This window comes from Oryza brachyantha, chromosome 9 (genome assembly GCF_000231095.2).
Source record: "Oryza brachyantha chromosome 9, ObraRS2, whole genome shotgun sequence".
Lineage (NCBI taxonomy): Eukaryota > Viridiplantae > Streptophyta > Magnoliopsida > Poales > Poaceae > Oryza > Oryza brachyantha.
Genome location: NC_023171.2, coordinates 11,297,697 through 11,321,381, shown reverse-complemented (window position 1 = coordinate 11,321,381; position 23,685 = coordinate 11,297,697). Strand labels below are relative to the sequence as shown.

Here is a 23,685-nt window from a genome sequence, read left to right as displayed (position 1 = left end):
CCCACCTCCCAAGGATGGGGGAAGGAGTCCGTCTCCTCTCGCCCGTCCACTTCGCTATCCACCACCGTGGCCGCTCCCGCTCCCGCTCCCGCTCCGCGGCTCCGCGTGTCTCGCTCCCACCGCCTCCGAGGTCCGTCCATCCGCGCGCTTCCCCCGAGGTGAGATCACCGTCTCTTTCCTCCTCCTCCTTCTCCTCGCCTATCCGCCATTCTCTCTCTCTCTCCAGTCACCTCCACTCTCTCGACGAGCCTCTCGGCCCGCGCGCGCCCTATAACTAGCCCCCGGGTCCCCGGCTGGATCCCCTCCACCGTCGCGCTCCGCTCCCATTTTTGGATGGATTCCGTTGGTATAAATCGCGCCCCGCTGGGTTCCGCCGCTGCCGCCGCTGTGTCAGCCCGTTTGCGCCCTGCTCGTCGCGCCATTGCGCCCGTGAACCGGTGAGTGAGCTCTTCTTCTTCCGTCCTTCGCCTCCCCGCATTTTCCTCGGTTTGTGAGTGTGGCTGAGGAGGGGTACATTCTGATTTTGTGCACGGTGATCCTGTGAAGTGCGGCGGCAATCGCCTTCGGCGACGCGTCTGGGCTTACAGCGTGTTCTGAAAAGGCAGGTGTCTCTTATCTCTGTTGCATGGTTGCATCCGTGGCGTGGCGTGCCTCGAATCCTGGATGGCTCGCCTTTCAACCTTCGTGTTTTTGGTTTAATGTTCCGAGCCTAATTGGTCATTGGTGTAGTTTGGGCGATTTGGATTTGGACGAAGCATCACGTCGCGAGCTCAGAGCGGGAACGCTGGGAGAAGCATGACCGAGGTATCTGGTTATGATTTCAGGCCTTTACAGTATGCTGGGCTTGCAATTTGATTCATATGTCCACTCAACAAGTATTACTACATTTTTAGGAATCGCACTGCTTTATGCAGTCATGGTCGGTTAAATCTTCCATTCTCCATGCACATTTTTTGGTTGACACGGTTGACTCTTGGATATACGATTTGATCGTTCGGCTTGTTCAAAGATTTATGCAAATACTTATAATTATAAGTTATTTTTAAAATGTTTTTATAATAAATCAAATCATAACAAAATAATTAATAATTATGTAATTTTTTTTGAATGACGGATGGTTGAACATAAACCCATGAGTCAACGACGTCAAATAAAAAAAAGTGGAGGGAGTATGTATTTATAAAATGGATCATGCCACATTACGCCATCAAGAATTTAATTTGCATCTTATTTTAGGACTTGCTATTTTATCTTCTATCTCTAACTTTGTGTTCACCTTCTCCTTTCCTTATTTTTAATTATGTAACGCCAGGAAAGAGAATGTACAATGGCTGATACTGAAATGCCGTTGAAATATTCATCTGGTAAAGCCTTTCCATTAGGAGTGTCTCAAGTTGAAGGCACGCTTAACTTCGCAATTTTCTCTCAGCATGCTTCTTCTGTCATTCTCTGGTTAAAGCTTCCTGGGAGGTATAGGTTTACCTTTTCCTAAAACTGTTGAGAACTTACTGATTTTACATTTACTCTTGATGTGTACCTATGGTTCTAGTTTTCAATCATGGCAACTAGCATTATTGTTGCATCTCATCCATCTCCTACTGCCGTTTTTTTATGGAGTTGCTCAACATACTTTAGGTCTCATGAGATATGACAAACTTGTTTTTTCATAACCTTACTACACAATATTGAGCAGTTGTTATGCCTTTGATATACTGAAGCCTATGAAATTTTAAGTCCATTTTTCAAATTGGATGGTTGAAAGGAAAGATGCTTTTGTGTTTTTCAGACTACCATATTGTGAGTTGATTTGGGCTGTAAGTCTGGTTGAAATAATCTCTTACAGATTAACACTAATTCTATCTTGTTTAGCATTCTTTTCCTTTCCACAGGAACATGCTATATTCTGTTTAATATTCTGACACTCTGAAATGTTCTTCAGGGGAACTGAAGATGAGAAAGATGTTGTTGAGTTTGTTTTAGACCGGCAGAGGAACAAAACTGGAGATATATGGCATGTGTTAGTGGAGGTACTGTCATAGAATTCTGCTAGGTACATTTTAAGTTAAGAGTATCAGTTCTTATACGCTAACAAATCGGTGTGGATAACTTTTTTGCAACAACCAACAAATTTATATTTATCATTCATATGATATATATTTTTCATTGTAGTTACATATTCTTCAAAGTGAAACTTTCATTTTACAATGTATTGGGGGTATGGAGCCCTTCCCACCCAGGTTTGAGTCCTAGGACTGATTGGGTGCCTATCTCCTTTATTCATTGTCAGAACTCATGACCATCTTTTAAGACGATTTTATAAACAAAATTTGGGAGGAGCCATACTGAAATTATACCTAATCGCCTGGCTTAATAATTTTCTCCATCTGTTATATAGTGCTCATGAGAGGAATAATCTTCACATGTTTTTCTTGTATGTAATTTGCTATGCATATATGCTGCATACCTTTCTTTTTGTTATCACAATGTTTCATTAAAACTGTCCAGCTTTAAAGAAATCTTCTCTTTGACTTCCAGGGCTTGCCTGCTTCAGGTGTTCTTTATGGGTATCGTGTTGATGGCCCTCAAGGATGGGACCAAGGCCATAGATTTGATAACAGTGCTATTCTTCTGGACCCCTATGCAAAATTAGTTTCTGGTCGAAAATACTTTGGAATTGCTGAAGAGGAGTCAACTCAGTCATTTGGAACATATGATTTTGATAGCTCTCCTTTTGACTGGGGCGATAACTACCAGCTTCCGAATTTGCCTGAGGTACTTTGATCATTTGGTAGGATTGACAAGATGTTTCAAGCATGAAGTTCTCAATGTGTTGTTTCTTTAATCTAGACAGATCTAGTCATATATGAAATGAATGTCCGTGCTTTCACTGCCGATGAGTCTAGTGGTCTTGATTCAGCTGTTCGTGGAAGCTATCTTGGTGTCATTGATAAAGTAAGTACCATTTTTTGTTTGCTTATGAACACAACTATTTTTTGGTACTTAGGAAATTTCCTTGTTACTTTCTTAAATTTCTTATGTTTATTGTTGAGTTTATCTACCCTGTTTGCTTTGAGAACTTGATTGCAATGCTCATTACCTTCGCTTTTCTGTGACTATTTCCCATGACTTACACATGGAATAGTTTTGGTTTCATAGATCCCTCATTTGCTGGAACTTGGCGTTAATGCAGTGGAACTACTTCCTGTTTTTGAGTATGATGAGCTCGAATTCAAGAGGTACCCCAACCCAAGGGACCACATGGTAAACTTACACACTTTATTCATGCTCAATATCCATCATAGTAACCATCAGAGTGACTTTCTGTCTTCTCAATTGGAAGGTCAATACATGGGGCTATTCTACGATAAACTTTTTTGCACCCATGAGTCGTTATGCTAGCGCTGGTGGTGGACCAGTGGCTGCTTCCAAAGAGCTCAAGCAGATGGTCAAAGAATTGCATAATGCTGGCATAGAGGTACCAAAACTATATATTGCCATGTTTTATCGTGCCATTATTAATTTCTTACACCCCTAGGACAAAACAGATTTAATGGCATCACCATCTTATGCAGGTTATTCTGGATGTTGTTTACAACCATACAAATGAGGCCGATGATGCTAACCCATATATGACTTCTTTTCGTGGCATTGATAACAAGGTGAATTATCTATTTGCTTTGTTCCAAACAGGGCATCTATATGCTTATTGCCTCCTGTTCTTTCAATCAGGCTGCACTTAGGGGTCAAAAAAATAGCCTAGCTGATTCCAATGTAGCTAGGGTTAGCTGAGTCTCTTTTTTGTTTTTGGCAAAACCTACCCATGCTAATCAATTGTTTGACTTGATGAGGTGGATTACCTAGTTAGTCTAATCCTGGTTTAGGACTTAAGAGGCTCAAAGTGCTTTTTCGCCAGGTTAAATTATCACAGGGACACTGCTTAACCCACCATGTTTTGTTGTGTTAAATTTACTTATCAGGACCAGGTTTTGATGAATTTATACAAAAAGATGTCCTTTTGATCTTGCAGGTCTATTATATGTTAGATCTGAAAAAAAATGCTGAACTACTGAACTTCTCAGGCTGCGGTAAAACCATGGTCCCATTAGTGTTCTTGACTGCAATCTAAAACTTATTCTGCTTTTTCTTAAAGCCTTAAATGATATCATGGTACTCACTTTTGCCTATGGACACCCCAAATACTGGCTAGTCTTTATACTTGCTGCTAAGCCTTTACTTATACAGCTTTACAGGTGGCTACCTATAAGATAAAAGTTATGAATTGTTTCTGAAATGACAGCTTATTTATCTTGCTGATCTAACATGTTTAATGGCTAGATACTTACATACTGTGTAATCTGTTCAAAAATTTAAAAGTGAACTTGTGTTCACTTTTAAGTCTTAACTGTATGTTGGTTCAATATAGGGAATACACTGAACTGCAATCATCCTGTTGTCAAGGAGCTCATACTTGACAGCTTAAGACACTGGTATGGCAACTTGCAGCTAAATCTTTTCTCTTAGAACCATTGTGTTTACTGTTTAGATTTTATCCATATTTCTTTGCTTCATCTTGATTATATCAACATTCTTCATTACAGCTTATGATTTGATCATTTATTTATTTATTCATGTTACACTCCCAATATCAAGCATCAACAAATATCTATGTAGAGTTGAGCTCTCATATTTATATGATCAGACCAATATGACGTACCATAGGCAAGCTAAAAACATTGAAAAATGCGTCTAGGCTTTATAGCACATGCTTGTAACAGTAAGCTATTTGGCGTGTAGCAAGACATAATTGATATATCAGAGAGAATTCATGGCTGTCTTTTAGTGAACCTTGGAAAACAAGATAACCAAAACTGCAAGAAAAACTGTTGTGTAGCTGTTCATTAGTATTTTTATACAAATAACTGAATTATAAAGTACAATTTTATCTTCACTTTGACAATGGTTTCATCATATTTCAAATGCACTTCTAATTTGCATGTTTATTTTAACGCATCAAGGGTTGAGGAGTATCACATCGATGGATTTCGATTTGATCTTGCAAGCGTTCTTTGTCGTGGACCAGATGGCTGCCCTCTTGATGCACCTCCACTCATCAAGGTATATATTTTTATAGATACAGACCATTTGGTTTGAACATAAATATGTACTGCTGCTTACCAAGCCTGTGCAGACTGAATTTGTTTGTCTAATTTCTTTTTTCTTCCCAGATAAGTGAAGTTACTAGATTTCATGTAAAAACGACCAGTAATCTACATTGTATGGATGCAAATTATGACATGCTGAAGCATTGAACTTCCAGTGATCAACTCTCAAAATCATCTTAAATTTAGTCAACTTTGCACCAGTTTTGATTGTTTTCTTGTTTGCATGGTTTTATTCATTGAGAACATATCTAATGCAAGCTCCCAGTAATGCAATCATGAACACTTTCAACATGTGTAGCTGGATAAAGGTACAGGATGGACTAGATTAGGGATCTTGTGGTTCATATGAAAGTGTTTTTAATAACCCCCTCAAAGGATAGGAAGTTTTTTTTTTTGGTTGGGTTTTTGTGTTTTTGGTGGGTAGGAATTTTTTTTATGACAATTCCTCCTTCCCAAGACCACCTAAATCCTAATTCGTCAGTATCAGGTGATACATCTCACAGTAATGTATCTAATCTAGCAGCTTTTGATATTTCTTCATATTTATTTATCTGGTTGTAGGAAATTGCTAAAGATGCTGTATTGTCTAGATGCAAGATCATTGCTGAACCTTGGGATTGCGGCGGCCTTTATCTTGTAGGGCATTTCCCTAACTGGGACAGGTGATTTGACCATTCTCCTATATTTCTATAAAAGAATTTGGTGATATAGATGTTTCATCATTCTTTTAGGAATAAAGATTTGGTGATACAGTAACTATTTTCTATTATGGATAATATCATGCTGAGATTTGCATTCGTAATTCTTGAAATGGCACTGGTGAGAGGTGACGATTCCTTGTTGGCTAGAATTTCCAAAGTGCTTCATTGTGCAATTCAGTTATCTTACCCTACCATGCATACACTGATCAATTGTTATATAAGGAGTTTTATTTATTTTTAAGATTGTCATATTTAATATTCCTCTTGCAGGTGGGCTGAATGGAATGGGCAGTACAGAGATGATATTCGAAGATTTATTAAGGTAATATGTTGGCATAAAAAAATTCATCATGGCAGTATATCAAGAATTACTTCTGATGGATAGGATTGTTATGCACTTATGCTAGTCATTATTCCCTTGTCTCATTCCTTTCTGCCAGAATATTTTAAGTAACCATGACATATGACAGTTATTTTTACTGAGCATTTTAATGGAATTTAGCTTTTCACTATATTCAATTTTTACAGTGTACTTGGCCTTGACATCATATGAACGTTAGTTAGTAGCAGACTTAGGTCATAGTGGAACAGCGAATGGCTTTTTGGAACATTGAGCTCTCCATGAAACAATAGCATGTACAGTGCCAATCTAAATGACTTTCTAAATGACTTTTTTGTAAAATGGTTAACCAGATCTCCCACACAGGACTACTCCTAGATCAGTACCTTGCCAAATCAATCTTTAATCAATTTCCTTGCTGAGTTTGGGCAATTCTTCAGCATAGGGTCACAGTTCTGCGTATTATTTGATAAAATGGCACAGGAATATGCTATCAGGTTCTCAGGAATCAGGTCTAACTTGGTCTTCATTGAGAAGTGAGAACTGACGATATTGGCTGCCCATATTTTTCCCCTGTTTCTATCTTATCTCCAGCCCATACTTTTTATGCAATGACTGTCACAGTTGTGTATAGATTACCAGGTAGCTGAAAAATAAGATTGTGCCAGTTCCAAACTATGATCTTGGCTATCCATGATTCCATGCTTGAGCTAAATATTGATATGATTTCCTTCAGAACTTAAGCATCAAAGAAGTTTACCATTTCAAACTGTGAAAATTTTCAACGAAGATCTGAATTTACTGAAAAATTCTGAAATTTATCAGTGCTTACCAAGCATTTACTTTAGATAATGGGAAGAGTTTCATTAAGAAACGAAGTTACACCCAGCCTCTGCATCCATCAGGATGCACACAGCCAAAAAAGAGAAAAAATCTTAAGATAAACAAGAAATATCAGTCTGTCCTCAGCAACTCATGTATAATCGAAAGAACACAAAGACCTAGGTACCTACTCCAAAACAACGCCTTCAACAAGGAACTGTCGCTTGTTTGCCGTTGTCATCCATAGCCAGAACTAGTTTTTCATCCAGGGTCTGAGATGACACCTTCAACAAGGAATTGACATACAAGCGCCAAAATCGCCCAGGTTGGCATTTCCACTTCCAAATCCGTAACAGCAAAGTAAGAGTAAGGTGCTTCAGGGTTTTCACCTGGAACTCTCTCACTAGTCCCCATGGCTCAAAGTCTTGCCTAGTCTGTGAAAATTCTTCTATTTGTGTTTTTTTAACCTTGTTTCTGTAATAATGGGGGAATGACTGATTGGATGGTGCTAAAGATTTTAGAGTTATGTTTCAGGGTGACCCTGGTATGAAGGGGGTGTTTGCAAGTCGTGTGTCTGGATCTGCCGATCTCTTTCAGGTCCCCTCTTTTAGTTGTTATTTTCCCTTTACTACTATGCTGTGTCCATGTTCCTAGGATAACACATTGCTTGATCATCTCAATACTAAATATTGCTTGCTTCTGAACTTGATTTTTCTTCAACCTTTTCCATTTCAGAACAACTGAGGATTGCAGAGCTATTGCTAATAAATTTAGGTTTAACTACATGATTGTTACTTTTGTGTCATTGTTAGAGCACATGTTAATGATCAACATTTAGCACGCCCCAAATCCTATGTTCCTGTAAATTGTTTTTAATTCACTTAGATTTCTCCAGTATCCAATTGCTCAATGGATGTAAATGCATTCCGAATATTATTGTGATACGCCATTTGATAATGCAATACACATAAGGTATAATGTCACCTGTTATTTCATTCTGAGGTGTAAGGAAACTCTGTGGACAAATTTTTAAGAACTTCTGTTATGCTGAAGGTTACTTCTCTCAAGAAAGAAAAATATGTAAAATCAAATTGACCTGTGTTTGTTGGCAGGTGAATAATCGGAAGCCTCACCATAGTGTAAATTTTGTGATTGCACATGATGGATTTACATTATATGACCTTGTTTCATACAACTTCAAGGTAACTGGAGTAGGCCAAGCAGTTTAAGATCCTTTATTTGCACTATGGAAGGTATATATGCTAATGTGCCTTTTCTTTTGATCAAAATCATATAGCACAATGATGCTAATGGAGAAGGTGGCCGTGATGGATGCAATGACAACTTTAGCTGGAACTGTGGTGTTGAAGGTACCTACTTTACTGGCTTATCTATTTCTCTTTTGTACATTGGAACCATCATTCGATGAAAATGCATAATCATGTTTTTTTTTTCCTTCATATTCCATCATATTGATATATCTGACTGACATAGAGTACTACAAACATAGAAACTTGCCCGAGTTTATTATTAAAATAACCCTTTGTATGAATCAAAGCTAGAGACATCAGGATAATTACAAATTTTGATTTCGTTGAAATTTATTGTCTTGTAGTTTGATAGAATTAAAGGATTGTTCCCAGTAGTGAAATTTCTATGTCAAGATGGGACTCATGATAGCTATGTGAAGTTTGCAGAACTTTCCAGATGCAACCATGGATCGCTATCCTTATCTCCGGAAATAATTAATTTTTTTCACCTAATGCTATCTGAAATACTTGATGTTAAAACTGATGTTCTTGTTCTGTAACAGGGGAAACAAATGATCTGAATGTTTTAAGTCTGCGTTCAAGACAAATGAAGAACTTCCATGTAGCTTTAATGATTTCTCAGGTAAATATTGTGAAATACCCTACAGTTCTTTTATATGTGCATCGTGTATAAACATATCACGCAATTGCCACTTTCATATAACAGGGCACCCCAATGATGCTGATGGGCGATGAATATGGTCATACACGTTATGGAAACAACAATAGCTATGGACATGATACTTGCATCAATCATTTCCAGTGGGAACAGGTTGCATTACCATATTGTTTAGTTTTCCACCAGGGAATGTGTTTATCAATTTGACAGATCTATGTAATAATTTATTTTCTCTGGTATTCATGTGGATATAGTTGGAACAAAGAGATGGCCATTTCAGGTTTTTCTCAGAGATGATAAAGTTTCGTCACAGCAACCCAATACTCCGACGAGACAGTTTTCTTAATAAAGTAAGTAATACCTAGTGTTAATCATTGCAATTAACTGGTTTGTTGAAGATAACCAATTTATCATCCTCTTAAAAAAATAGTTGCTGCTAGTATAGTTTCTCACCCTAGTCTGATTAGATTAGTATGACCAAGGATACAATTTCTAGCTTTTGCAGATGCATCTCTTAATTTGTTCTGTCAAATGTTTACCATTTTTTTCTCGAACGCGCAAAACATTTGCACATCAATATATTAGCAGGAAAGAGTTTGAAAGACAGACGTTTCTAGCTTTTGCAGATGCATCTCTTAATTTGTTTTCTGTCAAATGTTTACAATTGTATCGTGACCTTTCTTGTTGGTAGAATGATGTCACCTGGCACGAGGGTTGTTGGGAGAACCAGGAAAGCAAATTTTTGGCATTCACGTAAGTTTGTTAATCATGCTCAATTGTGCACCTTATTTTAATATTCTGACCTCATTATGGTATTTGGTTCTGTTGCTCCAAATAGTTGCCTCCTGAGTTTAATTGCCATTTTATTGTAGAGTACATGATCACAACTCCAGTGGAGACATCTATTTGGCATTCAATGCGCATGATTTTTTTGTGGACGCTGTAATACCCCCGCCACCGCACCATAAATGTTGGAATCGCGTGGTATGGCTACTTTCTACTATTGTAAAATTTGTTATATGGAGTAACTTTCTACGGAATCCTAGTATAGGGAAGTTCCAAATATTGACAAGTGCTGCCTGTATTCCCTCTGAAGTTTACTACAGTAGTTGCCTGGGCAAATCTTTCCACAATCGTGCGGGACTAAACTTACGTAGTACTGATATGGTTCTATGATCAAAAGCTGTATAAACTTGTTACTTTTCATAACAATGAACCTGCAACTGGTTTGGAGTTTATTACTTACTAGGCACTTTGAATTTTACAGTGACTGTGGTCTGGCTGGATTTGTTCTTTCTTTCTCACACCTTGGTTCCAAGAAAAGCTAATCTAATCATCTATTTTTTACCAGGTGGATACCAACCTGGAATCACCGAATGATATAGTACCAGAAGGGGTGCCATTTAAAGGATCAAAATACAGAATTGCTCCATTCTCTTCCATTCTGCTTAAGGCAAATCCTTAGAATGGTGCAGGCAAGTTAATATGAAGAGAGCATAAAAATAATGTCAGGGCTGGCTTCATTGGTTAAAAGATACGATCAACCGTGTTCATAACCAACCATGCTGCAGCCAGGAGACGATTGAACCCTATGAAAATAAACCAGTTGGACTCACAGTAGCAGTCTACACTTCAAAAAAAGCAACCAGTGTAAAGAAATGTAATAACAACTGCCTGATCATAGTTGGCTACGGCAGATGAGGGGACGTTTGGAATTCAGGAATTTCTTCCGGTTACTGTAGCACGTAGGAATGGGTTAGGGCTTAGGGTCCTTTGGGGGCAAAAAAAAACTCGAAGTGTCCAGTTTCATGTGAGTATGACCTGGCTATGGTTATCAGCTATGAAGGTCCTGTTTCATAATGTTCCATCATAAATACTCTAACTCCCATAAGAATGTATGCCAGCATCTAATTGCTGGAAATTCATGAAAAAAAAAGTATATCTGTAAATCTGTAATTAGTCCTATAAGCATATCAGTTTTGTGTAGTTGCATGCAGAGGCTGCGATATTCTGCGCCTGCTCCTCCGGTACGGGCTGCGGCGGCAGGCTCCCGACTGACGGCGACGCCGGTTGGTACGGCGGGAAAGCTTCCACATGTGCAACGGCGGACAAGCTACAGTTCTCCCAGGCAGGCACCAACCTGTTCTCCAATGCAGCCAAGAGAGGAGCCAGCTTCGACGTGACAAGATAACATGGCCATTTGACAGGGCTGGGCCAGACGGTGCTCTTAACCATGGCATGTGAAAGGTTCACTCGCCTCGCGTGCCCATCTCACCTGGAAATCAAACGCCTCCAGTGCAGCCGAAAGCCAGGTAAAAATCCTCCTCTGTCAATCATTGTCAGCCACCTTCTATCAGCTAGGTTACAAACAGAGGGGAAGGGAAAAATGAACAGCCGGTGTACTTAGCTCAGCTGTCCTGTTGCTGGAGGGCCCAGACCCTGGGGAGTGGGACATGCTGCGCAAGCTGTGGGCTGTCCTTATGATTTGCTAGTTATATATATGTGTGAGGGCATCCGCTTTATTAGTGCTAACCACCCTTTTAGTTTATGGATGATGGAATTTGGCAACTTGTTTAGGGAAATATTCTTAATCATTCATCAATGACTAAGGAACCACCCTAGTGCGTAATTATGTCAGCCTGGTTTCCAGGGGGAATATATTAAGTCGTTCATAATCATACCAACTAGTACTAAAAGCTTTACACTGCTAGTACAAGAAATAATAACAAGCTTTACACTGCTTAATTTGCTGGTAGAGGTTGAGCCCTGTCTGGTGGAGCCCCTCAGGTTTTAGCTCTAGAAATTGGCTTAATGCCTTTATGAGAAACAGACTCAAGGTGGACATAGTGTGTTTGACCCAAATCCGACAACCTTCCTCAAAATTACCAAACTGCACCAAACAACTGTGCCTAGGTATTTTCGATAGGAATTTAGTGAGGTGAGTGATTTAACACCAGCATGCCTATTTTTAGCATGTGTTAAGGCACACTTATGGGTGCGTGCATATGGTGTTCATATCTAATGATTTGTGTTGTCGGTTCGCCTTTCGTTAATCGAAATAAAACGGAACGCAAATCACGAAATAGAGTGGTTCAAGATGCTTGGGGGGTAAATAAAATAAAGGATACTCTAACGACTGTATGCTGATCTCTGTACCCTACCCTCCGCCGCCCACGCGTCATCACCGAAATTATTCCAACTGTACCAGCACCACACTCCATACATACTTCAGTTCAGGACTTCATGGGCGTACAGGCCAGGCCATGGAAACATGTTGACCACCTATGTATGATCTTGAAGAGACTTTGTGGCTGTCACGTAGCCGGCTGGGCGCCACGAAGTCGTACGTTCACCTGGTAGGATAGTTGGTACATCGGTGTCACGTAGCTCTGGACACTCGACTGGAATATTACACCCTGGGCACAGCCCACGTTGATAGAACTGATCGAACGAACTCGTGCTTTTTTGCAGATCTGCTGTTCTTAATTTGGTTGTTAAGTTGGACCGATTGCGATGTCGATCATTCCACGGATAATATTTCCGATCATACCGAAACATTTGTTTTTGAAAGATCATTCCCAAACATCTGTTAGCAACCCATTATGTGCAGCAAAAATAAAATTGTGAATTTATTGCTATTTGGAAGTATGAAAGCGATGCCAAATTGCGCGTGATTTGGTCTGAATGGAAAGGGGGTACGATTTTTTGGTTTTTAAAGGAAAAAATGCAAAACGGCATTCAAACGGAAAATAATTTATAAAAAACAATTTTCATATACATGTTATTAGCGCTATAAAAGCAAAGACTGAAAAATAAATTATGTTGAAAAATACCCAAAATTAACTTTATATTTTAGATTGAACATTGGCTTATAAAACATAAGCAGAAACATAAAGACGTGGGTTGAAGATTTCTTGCATGGCCCTGCTTGAAGGATCATTTCCTAAATGATTTGGGAAGATGAATGCTGTGAACTTGATTGTGATGGAGTGGACGTTTAGGTATAGTAGTATGGTTGGGTTGGAAATCACTAGAATTATCTTGTGGATCAAGTTGAACATTGTAAATGAGTGGAAGCTTTAGGTTCTGGAAGTATAGTTAGTTGGAAGAAACTGGACAATAGTATACCTTTTTCCTTTTTGAAAAGCCTGGATATAGTATATACCATATGAATGAAGTTGAATTTTGCGAAAGGCTTGGTTAGGTTGGAAACAATTGAATTTATCTTTAGGATGAAGTATTTAGACTGTTCTTTATTCCTGATTATTTTCAGATTTTTCCTTGGCTTTTGCATGCATGATTTCCAGACTACTAAATAATGTATTTTTTGCAAAAAGTTTCTATATAGAAGTATATCATATTACCCTTTTTTTAATAGATTTTAAAACTTTATAGTACTTAGTTTCATCATTTAAACCATTAAATAGTTATAAAAAATAGATAATATTTCATCCATTAAATAGCTATAAAAATCAGATCATCTTTCATCTTTATATTGGAAAAAGAACACATCCTTAGGCTCTATTTCTTTCAGCTTAGGATTATTATAATCTAGATTATTTAGAGAAAGCTGAAAGAAATATACAACTTATTGAAGTAGCTTATTACAATATGGAGTCCAACTTATTATAATCTGATAAGCTCTTTTAGGTGAGTATTTTCTAGATTATTGGATAAAAAATTATCCACCATGCCACCCCACTCCCTTTGTAGACTTACAAACCCAATAATCTAGAAAAGAAACAACTCATAACTTATTCTATTACAGATTATAACAATCTAGCTTATAGTAATCTGAGTCAATAATCTAGATTATAATAATCTTAAGTTAAAAAAAACAGAACTTTAGTATCATATCCTCGTAACTAAAATGGTCATCTAAACCATTGGACATAACCTTAATATAAATGCCAATTGGACATCCAAACCATATGCAACTCCCAAGTATATATGAGCAGGTTTGGAACACTGAAATGGTAGGATATTGACAATAAACAATTCATCAAATTGGAGGAAAGTCCAAGCTCTAAACAAGTCTTGGTGAGTTACCCGTAGGGGTAAAGCCGACATTTTGCTAAGCCTAGGGCTCAACTAATGGAACAAAACCTTCAAATTTTACATATTTTTCAAATGAATTTAAAAGGGATTAGCAAGACAATACTAGGGCCCAAGCCTATTTGCCTCGCTCTTGTCTCCGCCTTTCTTATATGTTACCGTGCACTATCAATGTTGGAAAAACATATTTTTCATAATGGGAAGGGAACTTTTTAAAATCTTGGGGAACACAAATGGGAACCAAAAACTTGTAAACCAATCAAGGTGCATGTGTGAACTTGGAAGTTCGGCAATAGCAAAATAGTCAGTTACTTCTGTTGAACGCTTGTAGGAGTAGAGTATATGTCGCAATGTCGGTGTGTTTCATGCATCATGTTGTTCTCTCGAAGAACCAAATTATTTTGAGAGCAAGGCAATAATAATCAATCATCTACAGATTGATTATATTGAATAAAAATTAGAGATTGCATGGAACATGGGGGCTTCATTGATTAGTTTCCAAGCCAATCATGTCCTTTCAAAGTCATATATTTCGTTAGGTAACCAATCTTAGCTGGTGATGCTATCATAATCTAATTAGACGATGCATGAGCGTGCATCGGTAGAGCCACCAATTTGTGAAGCCCGAAAAGGCCTCGCTAGACTCATGAAAGTTTTCTTTATAAAAAATTAGTAGTATGAATTGCATTTAGGTTTTCCAATATAACAAATACTATCTGCTATTAAAAAATATCTATCGTTTTGGACAAATACACGGTCAGCAAAAAATAACTATAATAGGAATATTGATAAATCTATAATTTTATTTAACTACTTTCCAATATTAATCGATACATACGGTCTCCATGTTCCTAAAAAAATAGTATAAAATCTATTTATAGCCATTTATAAAATTCTGGCATAGCCTTGTCCGAAACAATATATAATATAAAACTTGACGGATAAAGTATTGGACATATCATATATACTTATACAACATGTACACATGAAATTTGAAAAAAGTCCGCCTATTTGTACTAGAATATTTCATCAATCGGCCGTGAAATTTGATCAAGTCCACATATTAGTACTCGAATATTACAACACCGTTGGTACCATAATCTTTCAACTCTTATCATCATCATACTTAATGGTCCACTATAAAAAAAAAGAAAGAAGAAACCACATGGATGCATTTTGTAAGCTTCAAAAACTAAAATCAGGTCTGAGAAAACAAGCAATAATCCTGTCACGTTTTTTTTGCCAGACTATTCCTCGTCTTTTACGCATACGCTTTTCAAACCGTTAAATGCCATATTTTTTATAAAAAAAGTTATATATAGAAATTTATCATCTTATCTTTGGAATAGATTTTTATTTTTATAAAATTTAGTTTCATCGTTTATACTTAAATAACTAAAAAACAAATAATCTTTTATAAAAAAAGAACACAGTCCATACCCACGACAGAGTAACAGACAAGTCCTATTACTGCCAAAAAAATATTAAAGCAAATTATGACATGGAAAACAACTAGGAGGAGATTTTCCATACGCTTGAGAGATCCTTAACACACTTGGGCTGAAGCTTCCTGTCTCCAGCAAAAAAGAAAAAAAAAAGGGGTTCAAAAGCTTGCAAAATCCAAACCGACAATCTGCAACAGAAGTGCATGTCCACCGTCAGATCTCGATCAACGGAGAGTCCTGGAAAAATTAGCACTAACCCCCCTGATAATACTGGTATTTTCGTGTATTAAACCCCACCACCTCTTTATAAGCTCCCCTACCTCTACGTCTCGGACACCATTACAGTGCACCACCTCAAGCTCCCAAGCACAGGCTCCTCCTCCTCCCAAACCCTAGCGCCAGCTCCTCTGCTCACTGCTCTGCTCTGCTCTAATGGCGCGCTTCCAGCTGGTGGCCTTCGCCATGGCGATGCTCTTCGCCGCCGCCGCAGCTCAGGCCCCGACGGCCGCCCCGACGGCCGCCCCCAAGGCGTCCCCTCCTCCGGCGACGCCGCCGCCGACCCCCGCACCGGTGTCAGCACCCCCGTCTCAGGCCCCGGCCACTCCTCCCCCAGCCCCGGTTCCCATGGCACCGCCGCCCATGGCTCCGGCTCCCACCCCCAAGGCCGCGGCTCCTGCTCCGGTGCCCTCGGCCGCGGCTCCCACCCCGGAGATCAGCTCGCCGCCTGCCCCGACACCGGCGGGCATGGCCCCGAGCCCCACTGCCGAGGCGAACCCTCCCCCCAGCGCCGCCGCCGCCGTCTCGCCCGCCGCCGTGTGGGCCGCAGCCGCCGCCGTGGCCGCCGCCGCCGCGTTCTACTGAGGAGCCCTGGGATCCGCCGGCCGCCGCGGGTCGTAGGCGCCACCATTAATTTATTACCCGTCCATTCCGAGGGGCCCCCATTCCTCTTCTCCTCTCCCTCTTCTTCTCCTCCTTCATCTGTGGTGGTGTGGAGCACTTGAGCTGTTCATTTCTCTTATTATTCTTTTTTCTTTCTTTCAATTTTTTTCGGCCATTTCTATTCCATTTCAGGCATTCGATTCAGTAGGTGTGTGGGAGTGTGGCGTGGACAGATTGTTTGGTTGGTTGGGTTGGTGTTGTGCTCCTCCATTTGTACTATAATCTCCCCGTTGTTTAATATTCCTTCCACTTTGGACTATTTTTACTCTTCTTTTCGGTGCACTCCCCAGTCCCCCCCGTTTTTTAATCTCCACAATTACATCTACTAACATTTTCCTTGCAGTTTCATCTGACAAGCGCCGGTACCAGCAGATCAGATATTCAGATCTTGATCCCGTTTTTGGGTTATGTACACGTACCCGTACACTATCTTGGATGGATCTGATCTGAGCTGATGAGGAGGCAGTGTGCTGCTCCAGAGTCCAGATCTGGTCGAACTCTTTTAATACAGCCCGTCTATTTTTATATGCGAGTAAAAATAAACGGAGGAATTATTACCATGTACTAGTACGCTGGGCGCAGTATTAGGCGTGGATTTCTGCTCGTCTGCGTCGATCCCGTGAGGTGAAAGGGGAAAAAAAAAGGGGGGGGGGGGGGCTGTGGCCAGCCAGCTGGGGAGCAGCAAAGGCAGCGCTAGAATACGTCCACGGGTCGGTGTGGGGGGCCGCGCGATGGCGGGAGTGCGACTGTGCGAGGCGGTCGAGCCTGAATGCCGCGCGCGGTGGGGGGTGTGGGGCTCCCGCGCCACGTGCCGGCGCCGATCCTCGCGGCAGCGGCAGCGACAGCGGCTGAGGATTTCTCGTGTTTTTGTGTTGTTTGCGTGGATTTCTCGGCCGTTTTTGTGCGGTTGCGGGCTCGTAGCTGCGGAGGAAAAGGGAGGCAACGCGGCGCGGCAGCTGTTAGCGCGGAAGCGGCATGTACGTAGAGCGGTGGTCTCTGATCGGTTGATTGCAAGTGGTATATTTACAGATAAAAAGTAATTTAAGTAATTTTTTTATAAATTTGTTTTAAATGATTTAATAGTTAAGGTTGAAAAATATAGTACGATGATAAACCACTAAAATTAACTTTAAGTTAAAAATTTAAGTTTGGCTTATAAAGAGAAGTGAACGGTATGGAGGTGTGATCCGAGATGGCAGTACAACGAGCCAGGTTGGTGGCCACAGGGATGGTACGGCAACGATACCCTTGATACAAGTGCACACATGCCATTACCGATCCTGCAATGAGCAATGTACTACCACTATATATATCATTTCGCTAGCTTAACTGGCTCATGCCTGATTAGAGACGTATCTAAGCTAATGGGCACGCGTTTCCAAGGCCAAGGCCTTGTTTTGCACTTCACGTTTTGAGAGCTAATCGGCAGTGTTACGGAGGGGGAAGGAATGATCCACGCCATCCTTTATTACGCTCGACCTGACAGCTGCAGCCGCTCACCCTTTCTGTGCTACCGGGTCCTTTATACGCTCGCTTTACAAGCGTAACGGCATTTGCTTAAGCCACAGCTCGGATGCACCACGCGCTGCGTGCGGGACTTTGGAGCTGTAAAGACGCACATATACACGCCCCTCTTTTGCTTTCGGTACGGGACGCAAGTAAAGAAAGAACGGGACGGGATTGGGGAATTGGCTTTCCTGCTGCCGCCAACGACGATCTCACTCTTCAGCGAGCATGTGATGAGCATTACTATTATTCAGCAAAGCCACCGGCCGGGGCCGGGTCGTGTGTACTACGTATACACTTTCTCTGTTTCATATTATAAAATTTTTAAGATTTATTTAAATTTATCTATATATTAATATATATATTTTGTATATGTGTCTATATTTATTACGAATGAATCTAGCTAAGTTTAGAAAATCTTATAATATAAAATAAAGATAATAGAGATTAAAATCGTCGAGCGTTACCTCTCTCTGACGTGATCATTGATATGAGGCTTATATGTTAGTGCTAATGTCACGATGAGGAGTACGTAGAAGGAACTAAAGTAGGTCTCTTTGCTGTTCTTCAGCCTTCTTCACCCACAGAGCACTGGAGTACTGAAATTCTGAAACCGAGATGGGATTTATGAGGTGAGAGGTGCGGCTAGCTGCTTAGCATCTGCTCTATCTATCTTTGCTCCGTTCTGCCGTGAGATTGCGGGGCCCACCTGTCGGCCGGAATGCAACGGTGGGCCCTGTCCGGAACGTGTGACCCATGTGGCGATGTGATGAACGGGAGGGAGGGGCCAGGAGCATCCAAGGTGGTAAGCCTCCCCCACATTATTACATCGCCAACTAATTAAACGCCCCGGTTAGCTTTGGTGGTTCGATGTGGTAACATCTGTCAGTACAGGAGATGCGAGAGATTATGCGGGGCACTGATGCGAACCTTCTTTCTGGTTCTATCACTAACGATTTTCCAGGAAAGGGGTGACAGGAAAAAGGCAGAGTAAATGCTGCCAAATTGGTGGTCAGGTTGTTCTGTGAATAGACAGATCTTTGTATTGTCCTGACAAGCTCAGGGTTGTTTCATACATAAGCTTTGTAAGCTTATATATAAACTGCTAGAGAAATCTCATCTACGAGTTCACAGGAATACAGGGTAGGAGCTGAGAGTAGCTGTCCAAGGCGTAAAAGGATATTTTTCTTTTCATGTTGGGCTTACAAAGGTTAGAGATCATACATCTGTACAGGGCCATTCTTTTGGGCCTTAATACTATATTACTATTAGGCCCATTTATTTCTTGTGTTGCTCTCACTGTAATGATGATGTAATACCGTGATGAGATCCGGCATATGGATATGGCTGCATACGAGTTTTCCTTAGGCTAATGATCAATAACCTAACTAGTAGACATTACTTTCTTTTTCCTCTGCATGAGCTACGACCAATGATCAATAGCCTGACTATGACACTGGTTTCTGTCTTCGAAAACCTGAACGAAGATTCATGTTTACGGTTAGCAGATGATCAGATCATCACAATTGTTCTGAAGTTCTTCTCCGTCCCTGTAACTCGACGTCATGTTCCATCTCAGCCCTAGCTTTTAAGAGGGTTGGCGATGCAAAGTGTTATCTATATCACGAAAAAGCTCAAGAGCTCTCTGAGGCAATCCAGGGGGAACTAAGAAAAGCGAAAAGCTTTTGCAGACAGCATTAGAGACTTCTAATATAACCACGCGTAAGCATCCAACCGACCAGGTTCCCTTTCAATGGTTCGTACCCTCGATTTTTCTTCCTGTGTCTGATTCTACCTTTTGCCACAAATGAGCCGCCCAAATCGTTCTCACCTTTTGCCACAAATGAGCCACCGTATTACTTATTAGCAAGTAAAAATAATTTATAAATAAAACTTATATATTCTTAGCGACATAAAAGACAATAAAAATAAATTATGATGAAAAACCATCAAATTCAACTATAACAATAAATGTTACAATTCAAATTTTGGTCGCAGTAAGACGAGGAATAAACATGTGCATGTACTACATGATTGAATACAATTTGCTCTTTAAATCATATTGGTTCCTATGCTCATAAAATATTTCAAGGAAGGCCCGCCTTTGGTGCATTCCACTTACAGTAGAATTTAATCGACACCGTTGATTTTTTTTTAATCGAACGAACGATTGTGATTAAATTGTACTACCAACAATATTAGGTGCAGTAAAAATTTGAAGGGATAATATCATCCTTTTCATTATGATCTTTTATTGGCAAAAAACAAAATTATAAAATACTAATAATCAATTAATTAATAAAGTAAAAAAATATTATTTTTAATCAATGACTAAGATTAATTCTATCGATAGTATAATACTACTAGTAGAATGCAACGAAGAGGGTCTTTCAAGGAACATTGCTAGAAAGTTATACATATCTACTACGGTGGTGAAATCCCGGTAAAAAGGTGTCATCGTGGAAATCCAAACATGTAAACCCTAGGCGTGACATTGTTCGGTTTTGGGTTACTGGCATTTACGACTCCCATCGTTAGGCTTTTTGGAGGAATAAGCGAAAACATATTTTATATACGTGTCCATAGTGACTCAAAAGCGAAATGTGTAAAACAAATCATAATGAAAAACCACAAAATCAAGTTCAAAATTAAATTCTAGAATTCAAATTTTGGCTTATAAGCAGCTGCAACTGCGAAATGATGAAGCCCTACATGTGTTCCTTGGGATTAATAGACTTTTTGCGAAGAGATTTGCTCTGGTCCAACAAAAAGTACATCGAGGTACCGGTACCTCGCGGTACTAAGTCATTTCTGATCGTTGGATCTAACAGCAGACATCCTACTCAGCTAGATCTAATGATGAGAAATGATTTGGTACCTAGGGTAACAGTTACTTTTTGTTGGACTGGATTAAATCTCATGTAACAAACCCTGCTCACGTGTGATCGTGTCTTCCACGTGATAGAATAAAAATGAACATATTAACTTCAAAGAGAGATACGTACGTAGTCGCTACGAATGTAAAAACTTTGGAGGGTTTGTTCTAAATAATATAAATATTTTTAAACAACGATAATTGGAAAACAGTGTGACGATTTTAGGTATGAAAAACCCCATTTACACAAGTTGAACATGCATGGACAAACCCATAAATCTCAAAATTTCTTCTAAAAAGATAACACTTGAAAATAGTACAAACGAAATATGCATCCTTAACAGGGCTCTCAAAATACAAGTTTCTTAAGTTGAGAGGTTAAACTGGATTGCACAGTTGAGAAATTAAACTGTATATAAAGTTATACACCCACGACTCTACATCTAATTCACTGCACCAAGATGTTTTTAACATACTTGGTTTTATTTATACCGACCGCAAGAAATTTCACCAACACAAACCTTGGCATACCCAGAGCCCCAGACATGAACCACACGGCAGCGACACAAGCAAATTACTAGATTTGCAACAACAATCTTAAGTTTCGTGCATTTATTGCACGAATCACCAACGGCCAAGAAGAACCTGCATGGCTTAACGCATGCACTGTCTCTACCCTGACACGCCACGCGCACGCGCCAGCCATCTTAGAACAGCGCGAGCTTGACCAGGGCCCCGGCGGCCGCGGCGGCGACGGCGCTCGCCGCCGGGACGGAGCCGGCCGAGTACGACGGGTCGCCGTTGACGGTGACGGCGAGCTTCATGCCCGTGCTGCAGTGGCCCTGGGTGGTGCAGATGAAGTAGTGCGTGCCCGGGTAGGAGAGCCTGATGGTGGTCGAGCCTCTGTTGTCGTTGCTCAGCGGGTTGTTGCCGTTGCAGCTGTCGAAGTCGCTCTGCCTCACCTCCGTCACCGTGTGCGCCCCGTTCTGGTAGTTGAACACTGCAACACCACATGAAAATATCGGGATATACTTTTATGATCGTTAAGAAAGTATCGGGAGATATCATATTTTCTAGTGCAGACGGAAGAGAGGTGATTAGTGCCATGAAACCAGACTCTACCAGAGAGTTTGCTCACCGAGTTCGTCTCCTTGTTTGAAATACTTGCCGTTGGCCCAGTTGTTGTAGTTGACGCCGGTCGTCCAGCCCTCCCCGTCGCCGACGGTGTACCTCGTGGCTGCGGCCGCCGCGGCGCAGCTGACGACGAGCAGCCCGACGAGAGCGGCTGAAGAGACGGCCATTTTGTGCAGTGACCAGAAGAGCTCGGGAAGGGTTTAGGTTAATTTGTCACTTGGAGGGAGAGGAAGAGAATGATATCAAAAGGAGGCCAATCTCAAGCTACTGTTGCTGCTGCACGTTTGGCCGGAGGTTGCGAGCAGGGTGTATTTATACACACGGCCAGAGAGAAAGTTAAGTGACAAGTACAGATAAGGAGTTGGCCAATGTCAAATTGTCAATCCCCCCTTTTCTGATTGGGTCTCTTCCTAAAAACCACTAAATTTTGCTCAGACCCGCGAACACTTGCGTGAAAAGAACGGAATTCGAATGCCTTCAGTTCGACTTCGACTCAAAAGCTTCCAGGAGGTGCAGAGTTGTTGCGGTAGCCGGTAGCTTAACTCTCTCTGTGCAGTACACACAGAGTCACCGTCCGTCGAATTCTTTTTCCATGACCGCAACACGTACCACATTTTTTCTAGCTGCAAGCTTTTGGACAAGCAATTCTCGGGGGGCTTGCTTGCTGGCTAGCCATGGGAAGGAACTGATGCCAAAACGCAGAGATAGGAACAAACGACGTAACAAAGCCATGGGGTTAGGTATACCTAGGTTCCATGGCTAGCTAGCTTCCTGCAGCTCTCTGAATGTTCTACACGACGGGTGATGTGTCTCTGCAGGACGGGAGGGACGAGGACGGACGGGAGGAGCAGCTCGAGGGCTTCACGGCTTCACCTAACGCGCTGACCGGCGGCGAGGTGGCAACTGTGCGTGCAAAGGACAAACACGCCGGAACGCCACGGGGTCAGGTACGCGTGACATCACGGCCGGCCGGACTCCTGGTGCAACTGCAACCCCGGTACAGATCATATCGTTGAAGCTTCTGAGGCTCTGACCATGCAATATTCTCAGTGACCTGTACGCCCTGCAAGTACAGCGATCAGCAATGGCTGCTCCTGGAGGCTGCAGGCGCTGGTAGCTCCTCTGATCGGAGACGGACGGACGGGCAAAACTTTCCTCGAGATGTACGGGTACGAAAGGACAATGCTTAACACGGGGGGTTCTGAACTTGCGATCCCCGTCAACCTCGCCGACGTAAGGGGGGAGCCGGCCATGGCCCACGGCGTAGTTCCCTGACGATGGGTGTACCTGGATGCCTTCGTCAGAGGGCGCGACTCTGCCTGTGCCCCCGGTGCCGCCTCGTCAAATTGACCGGCCGGATGGACTGGCGGGCTGGCGGCGGCGGCGGCATTACGGATGGGATGGGGTGTGTTAGGAACACGATTGCACAAAACAATTACGAATGCGAATACTGATAGAACTCAGGAACACGATAGGGATAGTACTTCCCGATCCGACAGGATCGGGCCACCGCCCCGTGTTCCAAGCCAAGTGTTCTGTTTCTCATCTACGTAGTAGAAGTGGTAATTAGCCAAAGTCTTTAGTTTTTTTATGATCTTATTTAATTTTTAAAAATCTTTAGCTCAAAAATGTATAAAATTCCATTTTAAACCCAATATTTAAATTTTATGAGAAAAAAAATTGGACTCATTACCACCCCTGCCCATGTGTCATGTTTATACAATCACGTCATTTTTATACCATCCCTACACGGCCCACTGGCCAGAATGCTATTCAG

General features: G+C 41.2%; 3 protein-coding genes across 3 annotated transcripts; 2 read left to right on the top strand and 1 right to left on the bottom strand.

Moving 5' to 3' along the window:
- Positions 1-306: 306 nt before the first annotated feature.
- On the top strand, positions 307-10,823 carry LOC102721016 (isoamylase 3, chloroplastic). Its single transcript, XM_006660662.3, has 24 exons — positions 307-437; positions 547-601; positions 730-804; positions 1,313-1,470; positions 1,940-2,027; positions 2,536-2,772; positions 2,848-2,952; positions 3,157-3,261; positions 3,341-3,475; positions 3,573-3,659; positions 4,028-4,085; positions 4,424-4,487; positions 5,016-5,115; positions 5,724-5,824; positions 6,134-6,185; positions 7,560-7,622; positions 8,138-8,227; positions 8,323-8,395; positions 8,839-8,918; positions 9,003-9,107; positions 9,209-9,304; positions 9,646-9,707; positions 9,827-9,938; positions 10,306-10,823. The coding sequence occupies exons 1-24, from the start codon at positions 334-336 to the stop codon at positions 10,417-10,419; spliced, it is 2,319 nt and encodes a 772-aa protein (XP_006660725.2). The 5' UTR covers positions 307-333; the 3' UTR covers positions 10,420-10,823.
- Positions 10,824-15,777: 4,954 nt separating this feature from the next.
- On the top strand, positions 15,778-16,645 carry LOC121055343 (arabinogalactan protein 1-like). The gene has a single exon (XM_040527695.1). It carries the CDS (start codon positions 15,887-15,889, stop codon positions 16,313-16,315), a length of 429 nt encoding a protein of 142 aa, XP_040383629.1. The 5' UTR covers positions 15,778-15,886; the 3' UTR covers positions 16,316-16,645.
- Positions 16,646-21,027: 4,382 nt separating this feature from the next.
- LOC102720735 (mavicyanin-like) lies at positions 21,028-22,212 on the bottom strand. The gene is made up of 2 exons (XM_006660661.3): positions 21,913-22,212; positions 21,028-21,774 (listed from the first exon to the last, which is right to left on the bottom strand). The coding sequence occupies exons 1-2, from the start codon at positions 22,073-22,075 to the stop codon at positions 21,482-21,484; spliced, it is 456 nt and encodes a 151-aa protein (XP_006660724.2). The 5' UTR covers positions 22,076-22,212; the 3' UTR covers positions 21,028-21,481.
- Positions 22,213-23,685: the final 1,473 nt, after the last annotated feature.